The sequence below is a fragment of the Ornithorhynchus anatinus genome, chromosome X2 (assembly GCF_004115215.2).
Source record: "Ornithorhynchus anatinus isolate Pmale09 chromosome X2, mOrnAna1.pri.v4, whole genome shotgun sequence".
Taxonomy (NCBI): Eukaryota; Metazoa; Chordata; class Mammalia; order Monotremata; family Ornithorhynchidae; genus Ornithorhynchus; species Ornithorhynchus anatinus.
In genome coordinates, this window is record NC_041750.1 from 7,122,329 (window position 1) to 7,142,229 (window position 19,901).

The 19,901-nt window shown below is 42.2% G+C and overlaps 1 protein-coding gene across 6 annotated transcripts in view; it reads right to left on the reverse strand.

Moving 5' to 3' along the window:
• The window catches only part of DOCK3 (dedicator of cytokinesis 3), a 474,713-nt gene that overhangs the window by 331,634 nt on the left and 123,178 nt on the right, over nt 1-19,901 (reverse strand). For all 6 annotated transcript variants that reach the window (XM_029052765.2, XM_029052763.2, XM_029052762.2 and 3 more), the window contains exon 4: nt 15,634-15,689. In XM_029052765.2, coding sequence (XP_028908598.1) covers nt 15,634-15,689 — 56 coding nt within the window. The remainder of the gene's footprint in view (nt 1-15,633; nt 15,690-19,901) is intronic.

The following is a 19,901-nucleotide window of genomic DNA, read 5'->3' on the forward strand; positions in this document are numbered from 1 at the left end:
GCAATTCACACATAGTAATCACTTAAATACCACTATTATTATTACCACCTCTTCAACTTTTTACTCCCCTAAAAAGCCACCACCACTTATTCACCACTCACTTAATAGAGCTGGTCAATTATTTTAGAGAGTGTGGAATTTGTTACTTTATTCAATGTTAATGTTTAGATGCTTGGGAATATACAAGAAGGTATAAAATTGGAGAAAGTCCCCGCCCATGAAGACTTCACAATTATGGAGGAGGGCAAACAAACTCAACAGTGAAACATCAACATTTACATACGGTGGTAGCATTTCTATGCCTCTGCCCTCTCCATTCCCTAAACAGTGAACAGAAAATTCCTCAGAGTTCTAAATATCGATAAAACCAACACCATGCTCCCAACTTCACCTGTCCTACAATCCAGGCGAAGCAGGGCACAATGCTATTTACTGAGCAGTTACTGGGTGCAAAGCACTGTATTAAGCGCTTGGTAGAGTGCAACAGAGTTGGCAAAGGTTGGGACTGTAAACTCCTGGTGGGCAGGGAAGGTGTCTACAAACTCTGTTGTACTCCCCTAAGCATTTAGTACAGCGCTCTGCATACAGTAACATACAATTGATTATTTTTTTTCCCCATGGTCTTTGTTAAGCACTTACTTTGTTCAAGTAACTGTTTTAAGCACCGGGGTAGATATATGTAATGAGGTTGAACACAGTCCCTGGTCCACATTGGGCTCAAGGTTTTAATCCCTATTTTACAAATGAGGTAACTGAGGCCCAGAGAAGTAACTGAACATCCACCTCCACCAGTGAACCTTCAGTTTATTTTCAATGGTTTCTCCTCAAAGCTATTAATATTGGCTATCACATATATTTCTCAGCAGCTTTTGGAATGCTAAGATTGAGAATCAGTACTATTTTAAAATGCATTACAACTGGAAAAGTTTGGAATACAAAACATATTGTAAATAAAATAAAAAATGAATGCATTGGTTTCTGAAAGAATCCTGCATATAAAGTAAATGACTTCTTTGCTAACAAAATAAGTCTTGGCAATAAGCACAGTGAAACCACTGCAGTAATGGAGGGATCAATTTTATTGCTAAAACAACAAAAAAGACTCCCAAGCTGGACTTCAAAACAGTGCCAAATATGAGATTTTTTTACAGACATATAAAATATGTTTTTATTTAAAAGCTACCAAGGAATATTGTATTCAGTAAAATGTCTCCATTATATTAAAACTATAGTTTTCACCTCAGTCTTCTGAAAAAAAAAAAGCATGTTTCTTTTTACCCCCAGTAATTAACTTCTTCCTGATCCATGCCCTGCCTACACCATCCATATAAAACTCTCTGCATTCCAAATGTAAGGAGACATTTCCACTGTAGCATTCTGGGCTGAGAATAAAAGGAATGACCATTGAAGACATCAGTCTAAAGTACAGATCCCAAGAGTTGGAGAGAAGCACTTGGGCTCTTTGGCTGCCCTGGGCACAGAGAACTAGTGGCAGCGCTACTTCTGGATTTCTAGAACATGGGTTGATTTTATGCAATGGCAACACTCTGTTGTTTGTAAGAACCAATCAGTACCTATAGGCATGGACCATCAATTTTTTCTAAAATGCTAATAATAATAGTAATAATTGTGGTATTTGTTAAGCACGTACAATGTGCCAGGCATTATACTAAGCGCTGGGGTAGATACAAGGTAATTGGGTTGGACATAGTCCCTGTCCCACATAGTGCTCACAATCTTAATCCCCATTTTACAGATGAAGTAACTGAGGCCCAGAGAAGTGAAATGACTTGCCTAAGGTCACACAGCAGACAAGTGGCAGAACTGGGATTAGAACCCAGGTCCTTCTGACTTCCAGGCCCATGCTCTATCCACTAGGCTATGCTATGTAGCATTTCACTGTAATGTTTAATCTGGACTATTCTGTTGAAATGAGGGGAGGCCTCCAGCTGATCTGACTGCTGATCTAATATATGACACTCTTCATGAACACTGAAAATATCCTAAGGAAGGGAATTGCCAGACCCTCCTTCTTGCAATAAAGGCAGCCTGTGGTTTCTAGGAATGATGTCCAGTTCTGGTGGCTAATTAACTGCTCCATAGGGACATAAAGAGGAAGACAAAAGAGCGAGAGAGAAAGGGAGAAGGTTACTATAAAAACACTTGAACCTTAGAAGAGGTGGACAGGGTGGGGAGAGAGATAAGAGAGGTAGGGACCCAAGGAAAATCATTACAAACAAATCAGACTTGCTCTGACTTCCCTAGACCTTTTCAGGTTCAATCTTTGGAATATTCTCTTAGTATCTCAACTCTATCTTTTCCTCCACATTCTCCTCACTTTTTCACCTCCCACCTCAGAGGGCACTTGGCCTTGATTTTCAAGTTATTGAAAGAAAGCTGCTATGGGAGCATTCCTGTGTAAGGAGTAATCTTAACCATTTTGCCATTGTGCCTGCTCTTACCCCTTATGTCATTACAGCCCATGGAGATAAACAAAGAAGAGAAAAAGAAATAGTGTTTCGGGGTAAGAAACCCAGTATGTCTGGAGGCTTTGTGAATCATAAACCTGGATACATTTTCGGTGAACTAGACAAAAAAAGTGTGACTGAGAAAAAGTTACCTCAGTGCTTAATAAAGTGCTTGGCACAGAGTAAGTGTTTAGCAAGTGGCAATAAAGAGCTAGATTCTGTAACTTAGCACACTATCGATGGTATAACAGAAAACAAGGAAAAAGAAAATCAAATCAAGGCAATCAGGCCATCCTTTGGAGGACTGTCAGACAGAACTCTTCATCATCCCACCCTTACCATCTCCTCCCCATGATTTTCCTATCACCTTTGACAACACCAACATCCTCTCTGGTTTTTTTTTTTTTAAATGGAATTTGTTAAACACTTACTATGTGCCAGGCATAGTAACATTTCCATTAAAATTAACCAGTTAAACCTCTAAACTAGACTGTAAGTTCTCTGGGGGTAGGGAATAGGTCTACCAACTGTTATATTGTATTCGCCCAAGCATTGAGTACAGAGCACATGGTAAGCACTTAAATACCATTAAACCCCCCACCCTCCCCCACCCCATGAGACTCTACACTGCTTTTAGAAGTTCTGGTTGATGGCTTTAAAAAATAATGCAATAGCCAGAACCTAACAATATTGAAATTACACTTGTCTGAAGCAATCAAAGATCCAACAAGTCAAAAAGTTCTCAGACGATCCCTTAGGAGATTCTCTAAGCCACCCGAGTGCTTAGAACAGTGCACCACACTCGGTCAGCACTCAAATATCACCACTACCATACCAGTGCTGTTACTTCTGAAAAAGTGATTGTGACTTAGTATGTGGTCTAGTGAAAGGAGCACAGGCCTGGGAGTCAGATGACTTGGGTTCTAAACCCATTTCTGTCATTTGCCCACTGTGTGACTTTGGGCAAGTCACTTAACTTTTTTGTATGTCAACAGAAAATGGGAATTAAAGGCCACTTCTCCCTCCTACTTAGATGGTAAGCCCTGTGTGGAACAGGGACTGTGTCTGATGTGCATATATTGTACAGTATTTGGCACATAGAAAGAGCTTAAATAATACCACGATTATTACCATTATTATTGTGGGCTCCAAGGGAATAAAAGTCCCACTGCTTATTTTACACTGGGTTGGGAAGACTGTTACTTCTTAGCCTGCTGACTTTACCCTTTTGTCTGGGTATTTTTTGTCTGCCTCAAAATCTGCTGACGTATCTGGAAGTGGATAAAAGGACCCTACCTGAAAGATACATATATGCTTGGTTCACTTTCTATCCTGTCAGTCCTGATTTAGGGAGCAAGTTCTTTCTGTCAAGCTGCCAAAAGCTATTACCAGGCCTATGTTCTTCCACCAAGAGTTGTCGTTTCTAAATTTGTCAGTGGGTCCCACAAGGCACCAATACTAATCTATCGGCTTTCAGTGCTTATGTGGGTCTTCATAGAATATCTCTAATTGCTATCCAGGCACTTCTCTGCAGTTGGGTGACCATGGGCTCCTAACAGGTAATGAAGGGGAATGCAACACTCCACCTATCTATTCTGGTTTCTAGCAACAGTCCCTCCAGATTGCATCCAAAGGTCAGGATGTAACTCATATGGGCCTTGTGCTGTGGCAGGGACCATTCTGCTACGTTATACTATTCCAAGCGCTTAGTACAGTGCTCTGCACCACGTAAGTGTTCAATAAATACGATTGATTGAGAATTGCAGCTACCATTAACCTTCCAGTTCCAGGTTTACCAGAGCCAAACCATTCTTTAGTCTTGCATGACATGTCATCCTTTTCAGACTTGAGAGAACATAAATGCCAAGGCCAAGCAGGCCCACTTTCTCACCTATGAGCCACCAGGACAGGCTTTTTTAGTTTGTCATTTTCAGAGATAACATGAGACCTTTTTATCTTGCCCTACATACAGACCTTACAATTTTCCTCAGGACAGAAGTCCAAATTAAAATGGTGGGGGTGCTCAAGTAATCCTATCAATAGAAAAAGCTTACATATTTTGCAGCCCCTATGTTTTCTTTTTCTGTGGCATTTGTATGCGCTTAATATGTGCCAGAGACTGCACTAAGCGCTGGGGTCGATACAAGATAATCAGGGTGCACACAATTCATGGGCCCCATGGATTTACAGCTTTAATCCCTATTTTATAGATGAGGTAACTGAACCACAGAGAAGTTAAATGACTTGCCCAAGGTCACCAAGCAGACAAGAGGAAAAGCCAGGAAATACAACTCAGGTCCTCTGACTCACAGATCCATACTTTTTCTACTAGGCAACACTGTTTCTCAAATACTTCAAATGAATAGGAAACCCCGGGAGGAGAGGAAATAAAACCATCTCTGACTAGGAATTAGTGACTGCACTTCCCAATCACTTTCTTAACCATTATCTCATTTTGGCCTCATATCATTCTTGTGATATCCGGAATGGCAGATCCTATTTCCACCTAACATCCCTGTGAGACAGGGAAAGGCAGGTACTATTTATCTCCATTTTACAGATGAGAAAACAGAAGCATGGAGAAATAAAGCCATTTACTTGTAGTCAAACAGCAAGCCAATGGCAAACTTGGGCCTTGAAGTGAAGTCTCCTAACACACAAACCCTTTTTTTTTTCCGATAGACTGCATTATTATTGCTATTATTATGGTATTTGTTAAGTGCTTATTATGTGGCAAGCACTGTTATAAGGTTATCAGGTTGGATAACCATGCCTGTCCCACATGGGGTTCACAGTCTAAGTAAGAGGGAGAACAGGTATTCAATTCCCATTTTACAGATGAGAAAATTGAGGCACAGAGAAGTAAAGTGACTTTCCCACAGTCACACAGCAACCAATTGGCAGAGCCAGATTAAAACCAGGTCCTCTGACTTCCAGGCCCAGGATCTTTCCACTAGGCCACACTACTCCACACTCCTGACATGTTTGCAACATAGGTTTTGTGTTGTTTAAGAAATGTTTTCTCACAAACTAGAATGCAAGATATTCTCAGGTCTGGCCTCACTTTTCGCTAGCTTAGCCATTTTAACCAGAGTGGTAATTTCCAAGCCAGATCAACGCTGTAAGTGATTTGGTGTTTCTCAGTGAATTATTGGATTATTGTCAAGATAAGCAAAATACACTACAATGTGCCAATCTCTTGAAATATTGGGGCTATGGCCATTCAGCTGGGCAAAGCAACTAGCTTAAGACTCTGGTTGCAGACTTCTGATCTTGAATTCTGCCATCCTCAATGAGTGAGGGGGATTTAAGGAGGACAGACTTCTGATCATATGAAATCCTGAAATACTAATACAAGTGTTCCAAGTCAAAGCCCCTAAGTCCAGTCACTTTCTAGCCATTCTAGAGCCTTGTATCACTATGAATCAGACGCTTGATGAGTCTCCAAAGTGCAAATACCAACCCCCATCAAGGCCAGGGGCCATGACACAGCTGCTCCAGTTGAATGGACATAGTTCAGCTGTGGGGGACACACTATGATTCCTGGCATACCCTGGAAAGAAGTATTACTGTTTGGAGGGACATGAGCACGCAGATCTTTGAGGCTTGCCTCAAGCCCTCAACCCGAGAAGGGAGCTGTCCAGTAGCATGGCCCAGTGGAAAGAGCCCAGGCCTGACAGTCAGAGGACCGGAGTTCTAATCCCAGCTCCACCATTTGACTGTTCTGTGAACTTGGGCAAGTCGGGACTTTGTCCGATCTCACTGTATCTACCTCAGTGCTTTGTACAGTCCTTGGCACACAGTAAGCACTTAACAAATACCTCAGTTATCAGATAAAGCTTTCAAAACTCCTGCAGCACCCCTACATACCCAGTTGCCCAGAAAAAAATGAGGGCAGCTACCATGATCAGAACTCTGGGTTCCCTGGAGCCAGTTTCAGGAGTTTCAGCAACCCTGACCTTGCTCTCTTCACAATTTATCTTCATTCATTTTGAAGGAAAGGAGTGGGAATGGGGAAAACACTCCTGAGGGGACTCCCCTCCAGTAATTGTATAAAAGTACTTACATAATTAAGCATACTTCTGGGGAGAAAGCACTGAATACACTGGGGAATTGTATCCTAGTCTCACTGTAAATGGAGGAAACTGAAGATAGTTGGCAGCGGGGAGGAGGAAAGGGGATCAGAGTCGGGACCAGAGTGGAACTCCTACAGGTCCCCTGGCTCAGACTTGAAATGTTGGGATCCCAGAGCTGGATTTGAGACTGATCCCCTAGAGACATGCTGATGAAGGACTTCCTTTTGGGTCTTACTGATGACCTTTACTGCATAAAACTTCGGATGGGAGGAAATAATAAAATTAGACTAAACAGTTATTTTAAGCAAATAACACAAACACTTTAGTTAATCAAAATCATTATGTATTTCCTCAACAAGAAAATAAGCTGAAAATAAGCTTCTTCAGAACACTGGGGGGGGGGGGGCGCGGGGGGAGAGAGGAGAAGAGCCAAGTAGTTAAACGAAGGCTAGCTGAACAGATCCAAGGAATGAAATATCCCACAAAATAACTTAAATGTATAGCTCTTCTGGGCATTTCTCCTCCATGGAAACAGAGCAAAGGAACAATTAGGTTTTCTAATATAAATCTAAGTATTTTCCAAAAGGAAACAGACAAATATTCTTAGATTGTGAACCCCTTGAGGGCCAGGGATCTGGTCTAATTCTCACCCAAGTATTCTTTCCCACACCTTAGTATTGTGCTTGGCACACAGAAAGTGCTTAACAAATATGACTATTATTATTAAGGACCTCGAGAGGGTTAGGTATTAAGTGTGGAAAGAAGAAACCAAGTGTGAGGGGTGGGGGTGGGAGTGTGAAGCTAAAAACTAGTCACATGATGAGGGGGTAAAGAGGAAAGAACACACCTCTGTTGCTCTTACCAACACTCAGGTCCTCTCGAGGGTAAAAATGGTATTTAATTGAAATCTGTTTCAATCATTTATGAAAATGATTGGGAATAACACATGGAAGAATAATCCCAGCCCACAAATTACAATTTTTGACCCAACTGTTAGAGTCTAAGAACTCTAAAATGCTCTTATCTTTGGTCCAGAGGAATTCAAATAATTACATATACATTTGTCAGTCATTTTCTATAATTTTGATAGGCCAATGATCTCGGTAGAGCTCATTCCCAAAGAAAAATGAGTAGCCTATGTCCTAATATGACACTGCACTTTTAAGGACAATTCAAAAAAGGCAAGTCGCCCCAAGAGTTAGCCAAGATAATATTTAACAAAGAGAGAAAATTAAAAGACTTTTCTATTGATCATGGTTGTGAAATCTGAGCCAAAAAGTCTGGAAATCACTGTTTATTCTATTGGGGCAATTTGTACACTATGGTGGTGGAGTCAAAATTTGTCTTCTATATATGATAGACTCTTCTTCATAATCCTAATTACTGGCCTGCAGTGCAGCCATTTTATTAAGCACAAATTGAACTTCAAATATAAAAAATTGTAACTAAATCCACTTTTGAAGAGTTTCAGCATAATTACTTAACTTTTGTATTTGTTGAAAACCCAAATAAGAAATTAAATAAGGCTTTGATCTTCTAAGTATTTGCAAATAAGTATTTGCTCTTTTGAAATTCATCTCTTCCCAACCTTTCTATATGGATAACAGAAGTTAATTGATGAGTCATTTTTCACTTGACCAACTGCTGATAGTAAAAACAACTGTGACAAGCAGAACAAATGGTGTACAAGTGAATTAATTCATCTATACATTATATAGAAATTTTCTTCTGCAGCAACCTAAAATGCTAAAAGGATATCAAAGTATGTTCTTCCATATTACCAAGCAAAAAAAGATAAAAGACTTCAGCGAAAATTGTAATCATATGTCCCAGTTAGGTAACAGACTTTAAGATTCCCTAGTAGTATACTATTATCTCTAGGCATTAAGAAGTTCATTGATTTTGTGACAGAATGGGAAAATTTTCCTTTTAACAAAATCGTTTAGATTCCAATCAAATGAGCAATAAACTGAAAATCATCTCCTGATAATTTGGTTATTGTTGAATATTGCTATATTTGAGAAAGATTAAAACAGCCAACAACAACATTCTGCAGAAAACTTTGGAGAAGAAATAAGTGCGATTAACCCTAAAGCTGAATAATAATAATAATAATAATAATGTTGGTATTTGTTAAGCGTTTACTATGTGCAGAGCACTGTTCTAAGCACTGGGGTAGATACAGGGTAATCAGCTTGTCCCACGTGAGGCTCACAGTTAATCCCCATTTTACAGATGAGGTAACTGAGGCACAGAGAAGTTAAGTGACTTGCCCACAGTCACACAGCTGACAAGTGGCAGAGCCGGGAGTCGAACTCATGACCTCTGACTCCGAAGCCCAGGCTCCTTTCCCCTGAGCCACGCATTAATAATAATAATTATGATAATGGTATTTGTTAAGCGCTTACTATGTGCCAGGCACTGTACCAAGCACTGGGGTGGATACAAGCAAATTGGGTTGGGAATAGTCCCCACCCACCATGGGCTCACAATCTCAATCCCCCTTTTACAGAGGAAGTAATTGAGGCATAGAGAAATGAAGTGATTTGCCCAAGGTCCTATAATACCTGTAGTAGTAGTTACCACATAAATTGAGTATCCACTGGGTGCAAATGACTGCACTAAGAGCTTGAGCAATACTATACAAAGAAGTGACACATTCACTTCCCACAAGATGCTTATACTCTAAAGGGGGAGGCAGGCAGAAATACTTACATATCTAGTAATCAGAATAAAAAGTTGACTGTGCAATTGAACAAACATACAAAGAGGGGTGTTGAGGATGGATATAAAGGCATAAATAAACGTTAGAAGTGGCTGATGGACTTATGCAACTTGGGACGTTGGCAAAAAAATCAGAAGGCATGTTGGAGGACGTGGGATTTTAGGAGGACTTCGAAGATGGGAGGACTGTGGTTTATGTATTGTGGGGAAGGAGGGAGGGTGTTCCACGGTGGGGGAACAGTGTGAAGGGATGGAGACTGGCGATTACAGAGCAAGGTACAGATAGACGGTTGGCTTGGAGTAACAGAGACAGAGAGCTGGGGAATAGCTGAAGAGAGTAGATGAGTAAGATGCTGCCAGAAAGTGGAGAGCCTTGAAGGTGGTTGTGATCAGCTTTTGCTTGATGCGGAAGGGCAAAGGAATCAGTGGAAGGTTCTGAGGAGTGGAAGATGTGCTCTGGGTGACCTTCAAGATGATGACCCGGATAGCAGCACTGTCATCTTAATATACTTCTCCTAACTCATCTGTCCACTTCATCCAACTCCATCCTGACCAAGGTCCCCCAAAGTCTCCAACCTTGGCCCCACGGCCACCCAATTCCTGCAACCCCTTGATGGGACAGTGGTCAAGAGAGCAGTGTAATGCTGAGTGAAAGATAGGGAGGTTCTGAGCCACAACATAATAGTAATAATAATAATAATGGTATTTGTTAAGCACTTACTATGTGCCAAGAACTGTTCTAAGCACTGGGGGAGATACAAGCTAATCAGGTTGTCCCACATGGGGCTCACAGTCTTAATTCCCATTTTACAGATGAGGCAACTGAGGCACAGAGAAGTTAAGTGACTTGCCCAAAGTCATTCAGCCAACAATTGGCGGAGCTAGAATTAGAACCCACGGACTCTGACTTCCAAGCCCGTGTCCTGGGTCTGGTTCCTACCCAGCTTCCTAGGGTCCGGTGGGTGGGCAGAAGATGTCCAAGACCCAAAGCAAGAACCCCAGGGGGGTGTGGTGGGGCATGGTGGGGCAAAGCAGGGGGCTACTGGCTCTTCACATTGGCCCCGGGTGATTCTAGGCAAGGCCGGGGAGGAGAGGCACAACACAGCTTAATGGCATCTCGGTGCTGGGAGATGATGTCATTGGTCATGTTGGGTCAGCCAAATCTAATTCTATTCAGGGGCAGCCAGTATTCTGAGGCCACCCTGTCCTGCTGTCTTGTAGCACAACATTAGGCCAGAGTCTGTTTTGAGCTGGCTCACTCTCAGATGAATAGCAAGAAATGACCAGTAATTTGTTGATCTTGAAAACTTCAGAGCAATCCAGACAGGATATGAATGTCCTTCTGGCATCAAAAGAGTGAAAGGTGGCCTCCCCCAGGACTGTTGACTGGGGAAGAATGAAAGTTCAGAGTTAGGAAAGGACGAATGCCAGCTGTGGCCTCCATGAGAACAAGGAGATGAAAGAGTTTGATCATGAAATCCTTTCGGTTCGACCTCCGCAACATCACTGAAATCCATCCTTTCCACTCCATCCAACTGCTACCGTATTAATCTGAGCATTTATTTTATGCTGCCTTGATTACTCTGTCAGTTTCCACGTCGACTTCCCTGCCTCCCGTCTCTCCCCTCTCCAGTCCACACTTCACTCTGCTGCCCGGATAATTTTACTACAGAAACGTTCAGGCCATGTTTCCCCACTTCTCAAGCACCTCCAGTGGTTGCCCATCCACCTCCACATCAAAAAGGAACTCCTCACCATTGGCTTTAAAGGACTCAATCACCTCACCCCCTCCTATCTTGTCCAGGACCTTGCCCCCTCCTAACTCACCACTCTCCTACTAAAACCCAGTCTGCACACTTCACTCCCCTAATCGCAATTTACTCATTGTACCTCAATCTTGTCTATCTTGCCACCGACCTCTCGCCCTCATCTCCCTATTCATGTCCAACAGACAATTACTGTCCCCACCTTCAAAGATTTATTGAAGGCGCATCTCTTCCAAGAGGCTTTCCCTAAACCCCCCTTTCCTTTTCTTCCACTCCTTTCTGAGTCATCTTGCCTTGCTCCCTTATTCACTCCCCTCCCCAGCCATACAGCACTTATGTACATATCCATACTTTATATTAATGTCTGTCTCCCCATCTAGACTGTGAGCTCACTGTGGGCAGGGAATGTGCCTGTTATAGTGTACTCTCCCAAGTGCTAAGTACAGGCTCCGCACACAGTAAGCACTCAAATACGATTGATTGATTGCAGGGACTCAACTTTGTACAGCGGTGCCCTATATGAATGTCAGGATGACTTGGACTCTATCGCTCAGCAGGACTGCTGTCATTACTTGGGCATGCAGAGTGACTAATGAAGGCCAAGACTTTGGAGGAAACTACTCTGGACTTTGAGAGGTTCATTTGAACTTCATGGGTTGTGATGTACTTAGGAAGAGGGTTGTGGCATTCTTAGGGCTTTCCTGGCGAACCTCACGGAGGACCTCTTAATCACTTTGTCATCCAAATATGGGAAGATGTAGATAGCTTCCCTCCTGAGCCAGGTCACCACGCATTTTGTGAAAACCCATGGGGGGCAGAAATGAGCCTGATGGGAACAGAATTAATTTTGAAACAAGATTTGCCCGTTGCTAATTTAGCACTTCCACTGTGCAAAGCACCATACTGACTGCTGAGAAAAGCGTAAGGGTATTGATTCAGGCACGTTCCCCGAACCACAGGGTTTTTGGTCTAGTAGGAGGAAGGAGGACCAGAGTTGCCAACTGCAGAGAATAATTTTTGCAAACAGTTTAGAGACACATTACTGACCCTCAAAATTTGTCACTGACTGCACTTACGTACATATCTTTAGTCTCTACTGCTCTTCCCTTTCTGTTATTTTACCATCTATTTTGTCCACTAGATCATAAGCTCCTTGCCAGTAAATAGGCTCTTTCGTCATTACAGAGGCAGCTGTCCTGCCTCCTCTTTCCCATCTTTCCCTTAGATCAGAATGATGCTGGTTGGGGCCGAAGAAGGAGGGGGAGGGAGAAGATGAGAAAACGAGGGGCAGCCTCTGCACAGTACCATCCTGACAGCAGTAGCTATTTTGGGGAAAAAACATAGCCTAGTGGAAAAAGCATGGGTCTGGGAGTCAAGGAACCTGGGTTCTAATCCCAGCTCGACCACTTGCCTGCTGTGTGACATTGGGCAAGTCACGACTTATCTGTGCCTCAGTTTTCTCATTTGTAAAATGGGGACTAAATACCTGTTTTCCCTCCCTTAGACTGTGAGCCTCATGTCAGCAGGGACTGTGTCCAACAGGATTCTCTAATATCTACCCCAGTTTTTGGCAACAGAGTAAGCACTCAAATACTGCAATTACCATTATTACTAATAGTATTTATATTATTTCATCTTTCCTACTGGGTGTCACCAAGCCTTTCCTCGTCCCTATTTTTTAGATTGTGAGTCCCTGGAGGTTAGGGTCCATGTCTAACTCTCACCTGTGCATTTTTTTCCCAGCACTTAGTACAGTGCTCTGCACACAGTAAGCTCTTAATATTATTACTACTTTTTTGGTTTTTTTCAACACAGCACACCAGCAGGCCTAATTCATATCTGCTTGACCCATACCCACATCCCTGTACTAATTATCCACCCCAACCCACAATTTTAGTGCAGGTGCTTGGTGTCAAGATCAATTAAGTTGCAAGTTAACAGGGCTCTTAAATCTCCAGAACAAGCCAACCTAGGTCTAAACTTCTGCCTGGCCTGCAGTAGTAATAATAATATCAATAATAATAATAATGGTATTTGTTAAGTACTTATATGCACCAAGCAGTTTACTAAGCCCCGGGGTAGGTACAAGACAGTCAGGTTAGACATAGTCCCTATTGCACATGGAGGCTCACAGTCTGCTGAGAAGCAGTATGGCATAGTGGATAGAGCATGGACCTGGAAGTCAGAAGGTCATGGGTTCTAATCCCAGGTCTGCCACTGTCTGCTGTGTGACCTTGGGCAAATCACAACTTCTCTGTGCCACAGTTACCTCATCTGTAACTGTAACTCAGCTTCTCCAGAAGGGGTAACTCTTTTCCCCAGCCATGGCAGGCAGGAAAGGATGACTGCTCCAGCCTTTATGTGTTACCCAGCAGTCCCCAGGGCCCCAAAGGTGAAGAGGTTCTGAGCATCTGGTCCTGGCTTCTGCAGAGAGAGGTCTTCTACTTGGCAATGGCAGGCAGGGAGGAAGGGGGCCACTCTATCCAAGAGGTACCTTCCTCCAGACCTTAGAGTCCTAGTGTTGGAAGAGCTGTATGCTATCTGGCCCTTGCTTCTGCCCACCTCATGATCCCGCAGAAGTGGGTCTTTGACCCTAGACTGGAAGGAATAGGGATGTGGAGGTAAACATCCTCCAGGTTGAAGAAAGCTAAGTCAGTCTTCTTTAATGATAAGCAAGAAAACCTCTCTCTAGGAAATCATCCTGAATTGTCCCTTTGCTATTTCCAGGACCAATACTGTTATGAAAAAAAAGAAACTATCAGTATGTCTTTCCCATTAGATGCTAAGCTGCTTGAGGGATGATTTCTAATCTTTATGCCCCCAAGCATGTAGTACAGTGCTCTGCACCAAATAGGCATACAGTAATTGCCATTGATAACGATAAAGTAGCATGGTATTGACAGAAGTGTGGCTCGGGGTCCAGGAGTCCAAAGAATTACCTACACACAGGAGGTGAAAGTTGACCCATCAAACCCCTTCCACAAAGTTTCTTGACTGAGTGGCTGGCTAGATGTGGTTGGGAATGTTCATTAATCTTAGCCAAGCGGAATGGTGAAGGTCGAGGATAATCTCCATAGATGTGGATGTAGTGGCTGTCAGATTCCTGACTGCCCTGTGTTAGGAATTCACAGGCCTTGTGTGAGGCCTCAGTGGAGAACTACTTAGGTTCCCTGTTCCTGTGCACTGGCAAGTGGGGTCAAGAGGGATGACCACAAATTGAATTTCACCTCACCAATTCATCCTAAAGGACGTAGCTATAAAACCTTTGGCCACAGGATTCAGGCCAAAGAGAAAATTAGCCCTGGTCAGATAATGGGCTGCAAATTGCCATGCTCTTAAAGGTCCTTCACATCCCTTCGTAGAACCCCAAATTTAACATAATACTGAAGCGCATTTTCTGATCAACACAATGACAAATACTCCTCTTCTACACCTGACTCCTGTCAATACCATGCTAGTTTAATCATTATCAGTGGCAATTATTGTATGCCTACTCTGTGCAGAACACTGTACTACATGCTTGGAGGCATAAAGATTAGAAATCATCCCTCAAACAGCTTAGCAACTAATGGGGAAGACAAACTGCAGATTTTTTTTCATAAAAGTACAACTGCTGTACTCAAAATCAATTCCTATACACCGTATAACACTGAAGGATATTTCAATGGTACCTCTAATACCTTTGACATGCTGCACCTTTCTTATTTAAATTTTTCTGATTTTGTCCCTATGTAACTGTCATTTTGTAACTTTCCCATAAAGCCAGTTACATGCACTGCAAAATGCACTGCAGACAGCATTCATCTACAATCAATACTCCAGTCAGCTCACTTAACTTTCACAACCTTTTCTCCCCAATGCCATTTCATTTAAACATACTTAAAAGGTTTAAAATTGGCATTTTAATATATCAATCTCTTCACATCACAAAGAAAAATAGAATAGCCCCATAATTGTTTTTTCATTGTGCTTAAGCACTTACTATGTGCCAGGCAGTTTTAAGTGTTAGGGTAGATACAAGGTAATCAGGTTGGACACAGTCCATGTCTCACATGAGGTTCACAGTCTTAATCCTTATTTTTAGAGATAAGGTAAACTGAGGCCCAGAGAAGGGAAATGACTTACCCAAGATCACAGCAGACAAGTGGTGGAGCCAGGACTTGAACCCAGGTTCTCCTAACTCTCAGGCCCATGCTCTATCCACTAGGATACACTGCTTCTCCCAAATGTATATGATCATAGAATGTGACAGAAAAATCTCTCTCTCAGGCCACTGGTAACTCTAAATAAAAATGATATGCATATACAAAAGCCCGAATATTGAGCCTAGTGGTTGGTTTCTGTGAATCAAATGATTATTTCATGTCCAGATAAGGAAATAATAAAAAAGGATTTTTTTGGTTTTAAGAAAAATAGTTATTTCACATATGTATATTATATAAAATTACATGAAATTCAGTATTTTAAAAATAATTACCCTCTGGACAACAAATAAAATATAAGCAAAATTAAATCTCTAAAATTACTTTCTTATTTTCAAGTCTCCCTATCTTTAAAAGCTATGTCACACTTTTCTAAACAAAGAACAAAGCTACTCACCCCCTATTACTGACGATTGCCTTTTTCAAATGAATGTAGTTTGCTGGAAAGATCCCCTAAAAAAACCAAAAAACAAAGAATTTCACGTTAGAAAAATAAAATTGCATTATACAGTACAGTTCAAACTGCATTACGCTTTCAAATAATAGCTTGCTTTCTGGAAAAAAAAACCTTAACATGGGATGCTGTCTCTGCTTCGATCAGTTAATGGTACTGAGTGCTTACTTACTAAGCACTTGAGAGAATACAGTGCAAGAGAGGTGGTAAACACTATCTCTGGCCACAGGACCTCACAGCCTACAGAGGAGACAGACTTTAAAGTATTATGGAGTTGTGGTGATTATCAAAGTGCTTAAGGGGTACACAGCCAAGTGTATAGTCCATGCAAAGCAGAGGGCAGATAGGGGAAATAAAGGGTTTAGTCCACTTGTCCACAATTAATCAATGGAATGCACTGAACCCCTACTGAGTGCACAGATTCTGTGGAAAGAACATTGAAAAACTGGGGTTTCACTCCTGGTTTTGCTTGTAGCTGGCTAACATGGACGAAGACCAAGCAGGCATTTCTCAATGTAATTGTTATTATTATTATGGTACTTGTTAAGTGCTTACTAGGTGCCAAGCACTGTTCTAAGCACTGAGGTACATACAAGTTAATTAGGTTGGATGCAGTCCCTGTCACACATGGGGCTCCCACTCAACCCAATTGTACAGATGAGGTAACTGAGATACATAGAAGTGAAGTGGCTTGCTCAAGGTCACACAGCAGACAAGTGGCGGAGCTGGGATTAGGACTCAGGACCTTCTGACTCCCAGGTCCGGGCTCTACTCACTAAGCCACAGTGCTTCTCAGTGTGCTGCACCCATGCCTGCCTACTTGCTCCTGGAACTCCCTTCTCCGGGAGGAATGTGACTGATAGGAATGGGAGAAAATATGAGTAGCCATGTGCCTCTACTAGCATTATGTCTAATTCTATGTCTAGCACTATGACTAATTCCTCTGTGCAAGGTCTCAGTCCTGAGGCTTGACTTTTGTGCCTAAGTGGGGACTCCAAATGCCGACGCCACTAACAGAGTGCACTACACGTCACCCGACACTTGGGAGAGTACCACAGGAGGGAGATACATGTACCTTGCCCTCAAGAAGCCTACCATCTAATGGGGAGACAGAAATATATTTACAAATAATGACAGCAGGAAGAACAAGAGTATAAGACAGAAATACAAATTCATCAGGAAGAAATAATCAAACAATGGTATTTATTGAGCACTTCCTGGTGCAGAGTACTGTGCTAAGTGCTTGGCAGAGTACAGTACCACAGAGTTAACCGAATGGATGATTGAATATAAAAATAAATCTACCTATGTGCATAAATTCAGATTACTGGAATAAAGAACATAAGGAATTATGGTAGCTGTTGGATTGATGCAACTGAGGAGATGAATTAATTGGGGAAGGCTTCTTGGAGGAAGTGGAATTTTAAGAAGGCTTTGAAAATGGGGAGAGCTGTGGTCTCGAAGAGGTAGGAAGAAATTTTGGTCTGAGTCCACAGACGTCTGTGCCAGCAGAGACTGTGCCAAGAACGTGCAGAGGTCAGTCGCATGTCATGTAACTCTAGTCAACATCTAAATTCTATCACAACAGAAATTTCAGCTTTAGAGAGAAAAATACACTTAGATCTTGGTGATGTTATAGTCTTTCACGATGGCAATGCATCCTTATGTTTTGGGTAGCTTTTATTTATATCTAAAATAAAAAGATTAAAGAGATATTTAAACACTAAAAATCATTTGAATTCACTAGCATGATTCAGATAATGGGCTTCGAGAATTCCTTTCACTTGCAATGTTTTTCCACATTTTTTCCTGCTATTTAGTATTGCTTTAATTCCAGCCTCCGGGGCCAATCAAAAACATTACTTTTTACAGCCATTTCATTTTTTTCCAGTCACGTTTTTCTCTCTCCCCCATGCCCCCCCCAATGAACTATTAAATTCATCTCTTCCTCAAGTAAATGAATAAATTATCTAAATCATTGTACTCCCTGGATCAAGGACCCGCTCCACCCCCACAATGAATCGCCTCTTTATTCTATATCCATAAGTTTGGATTAATGTAATGCACCTTCTACGAGGGCTTGCCCAGGAAAATAAGCACTAGAGAACAGGTAGTGCAGAAACCTGCTCTAGGGGGTTTAAGAGAAGGTAAGGCACCTGCCTAAGGAAACCACTGTTAAATTACCATACTGATTTCTATTAAATGGAGGAATGACTCTGAGGGATTTTTAACACCGAAAGCTTCAAATGAATTACGCCCACTTCTCTTTGCCACCCTGGGATCTCATTTCCCAGTTTATTCATGATCATTCGTTATTTATTGAGCATTCACAATGAGCCAGATGCTTTGCGGTAAACACGACATACACCACCACAGTCAATACCTTCGAAAATCTTAGCTCACAGGAAAGAGAATCAGTAATGTCCAACTAAAGACCAAGCTATATCTAATATTGAGTACAGTTCTTTCTCCCCCAAAGGCCTGCATTATTGTTTGAAAGTTTTTAGTGAGAGCTCTCTTCCATTTTCTTTAAGTCTAAAAACACAAAAACAAGACTACAGTCGATCAACTGCACAAAATATATTTAAAAAAAATCCCAGGACATTTCACTGAACAGAGTGGTTCTATCATCTTCAAACTGCCTGCACAGGTGGGGGAAGAGGAAATTTCAAATACTTTGTGTCAAATTACACAGTGCTTGCAAATCATTTAAAAATCTACATATGGACCATAAAACTTGTGTGTGGGGGGGGGGGGGCGGGGGGGTGTCTCTTGGTTTTCTTTCCCCAAAGGTGTGCTCAGTAGCACTGCTTTAGTTCAGAGAAGATGCTATCAATAGTAAGACTGCATCCATGAGTGTTGAGAGAGAATCCTGTGCAGACTCTGTCCACAAAAATATACCTTTGCTGGCTCTCCACTATTTGGATGAACACTGCTCAGACACGAATGAATTCGGAAGGGAAAGGTACATTCTAATCATCAGCGGGACCGGCACTTGAGTTGTGATTCCTGAGGTAGTGATTTGTGCTGAGCCATCCAGTCCAGTGGTACATGTTGCAAGACAGCATGCAGGGAGAATGGGTGCAGTCTGTAGTCACATAAGAAAATACAGAATGCCTCAGCATCAATCTCACCTCACCCATTTGATAATTAAGTACCCTATTCAGATTGGCTTCGTTAGGGTCAGGGGAGTCTGTTCCTCTTCCCTATAAAAGCAAGCTGCCCCTTCCCCCACACTTTTACATCCCAGCACTTTTCCCTTTACTTTAAACTAACTGTAATATTAGTACCCTGTATATCTGTCCCTTCCCTACTTCATTCATCATTCATTTGTATTTATTAAGCACTGTACTAAGCACTTGGGAAAGTACAATACAACAATAAACAGTGATCATCCCTACCCACAATGAGCTCACAGTCTAGAAGGGGGGGAGACAGACATCAGTAGTCCCACCTTCTTGCCACCCTTCTACCTTGGCCAAATCTGTGGGAATGGGAACAGGGATGAATTGAGAGGGGTGGGGGGGAGTGGAGGAGAGATTCCTGCTACCAGTCAAAATTCCAACACTGTTCACATTCCTGAAGCTTTGGCTATGGGGGAGGAGAGGATGGGGAGGGAGGGGCAAGAAGACTACAAGATGAAAGGGGAAGATGCAGCAGGGGCTGCTCTCAGTTTGCAACAGTGGTTACTGGCATCACTATGGTTAGTTTTTAAAAATATAAAAATTATGCTGGGGTATCTCAGCTGCTTGTCAATCAATTGATTGTATTTACTGAGCGACTGCTGTTTGCAAAGCACTGTACTAAGCCTTTGGAGAGTACAATATAATAAAGTTGGTAGACACGTTCCCTGACAACAAGAAGCTTACAGTCTAAAGTGGGAGACAGACATTAAAATAAATTAGATACATAAGTACTATGGGGCTGAGGGTGAGTTGACTATCAAGTGCTTAAGGGGTACAGATCCAAGGGTATAGGCAACGCAGAAGCAGCATGGCATAGTAGATAGAGCATGGGCCTGGGAGTCAGAAGGTCATGGGTTCTAATCCCAGCTCCACCACTTGTCTGCTGTGTGACCTTGTGCAAGTCGCTTAACTTCTCTGTGCCTCAATTATCTCTTCTGGAAAACGGGGATCGAGACTGTGACTCCCATGTGGGACGGGAACTGTGTCCAACCCGATTTGCTGGTATCCACCCCAGTGCTTAGTACA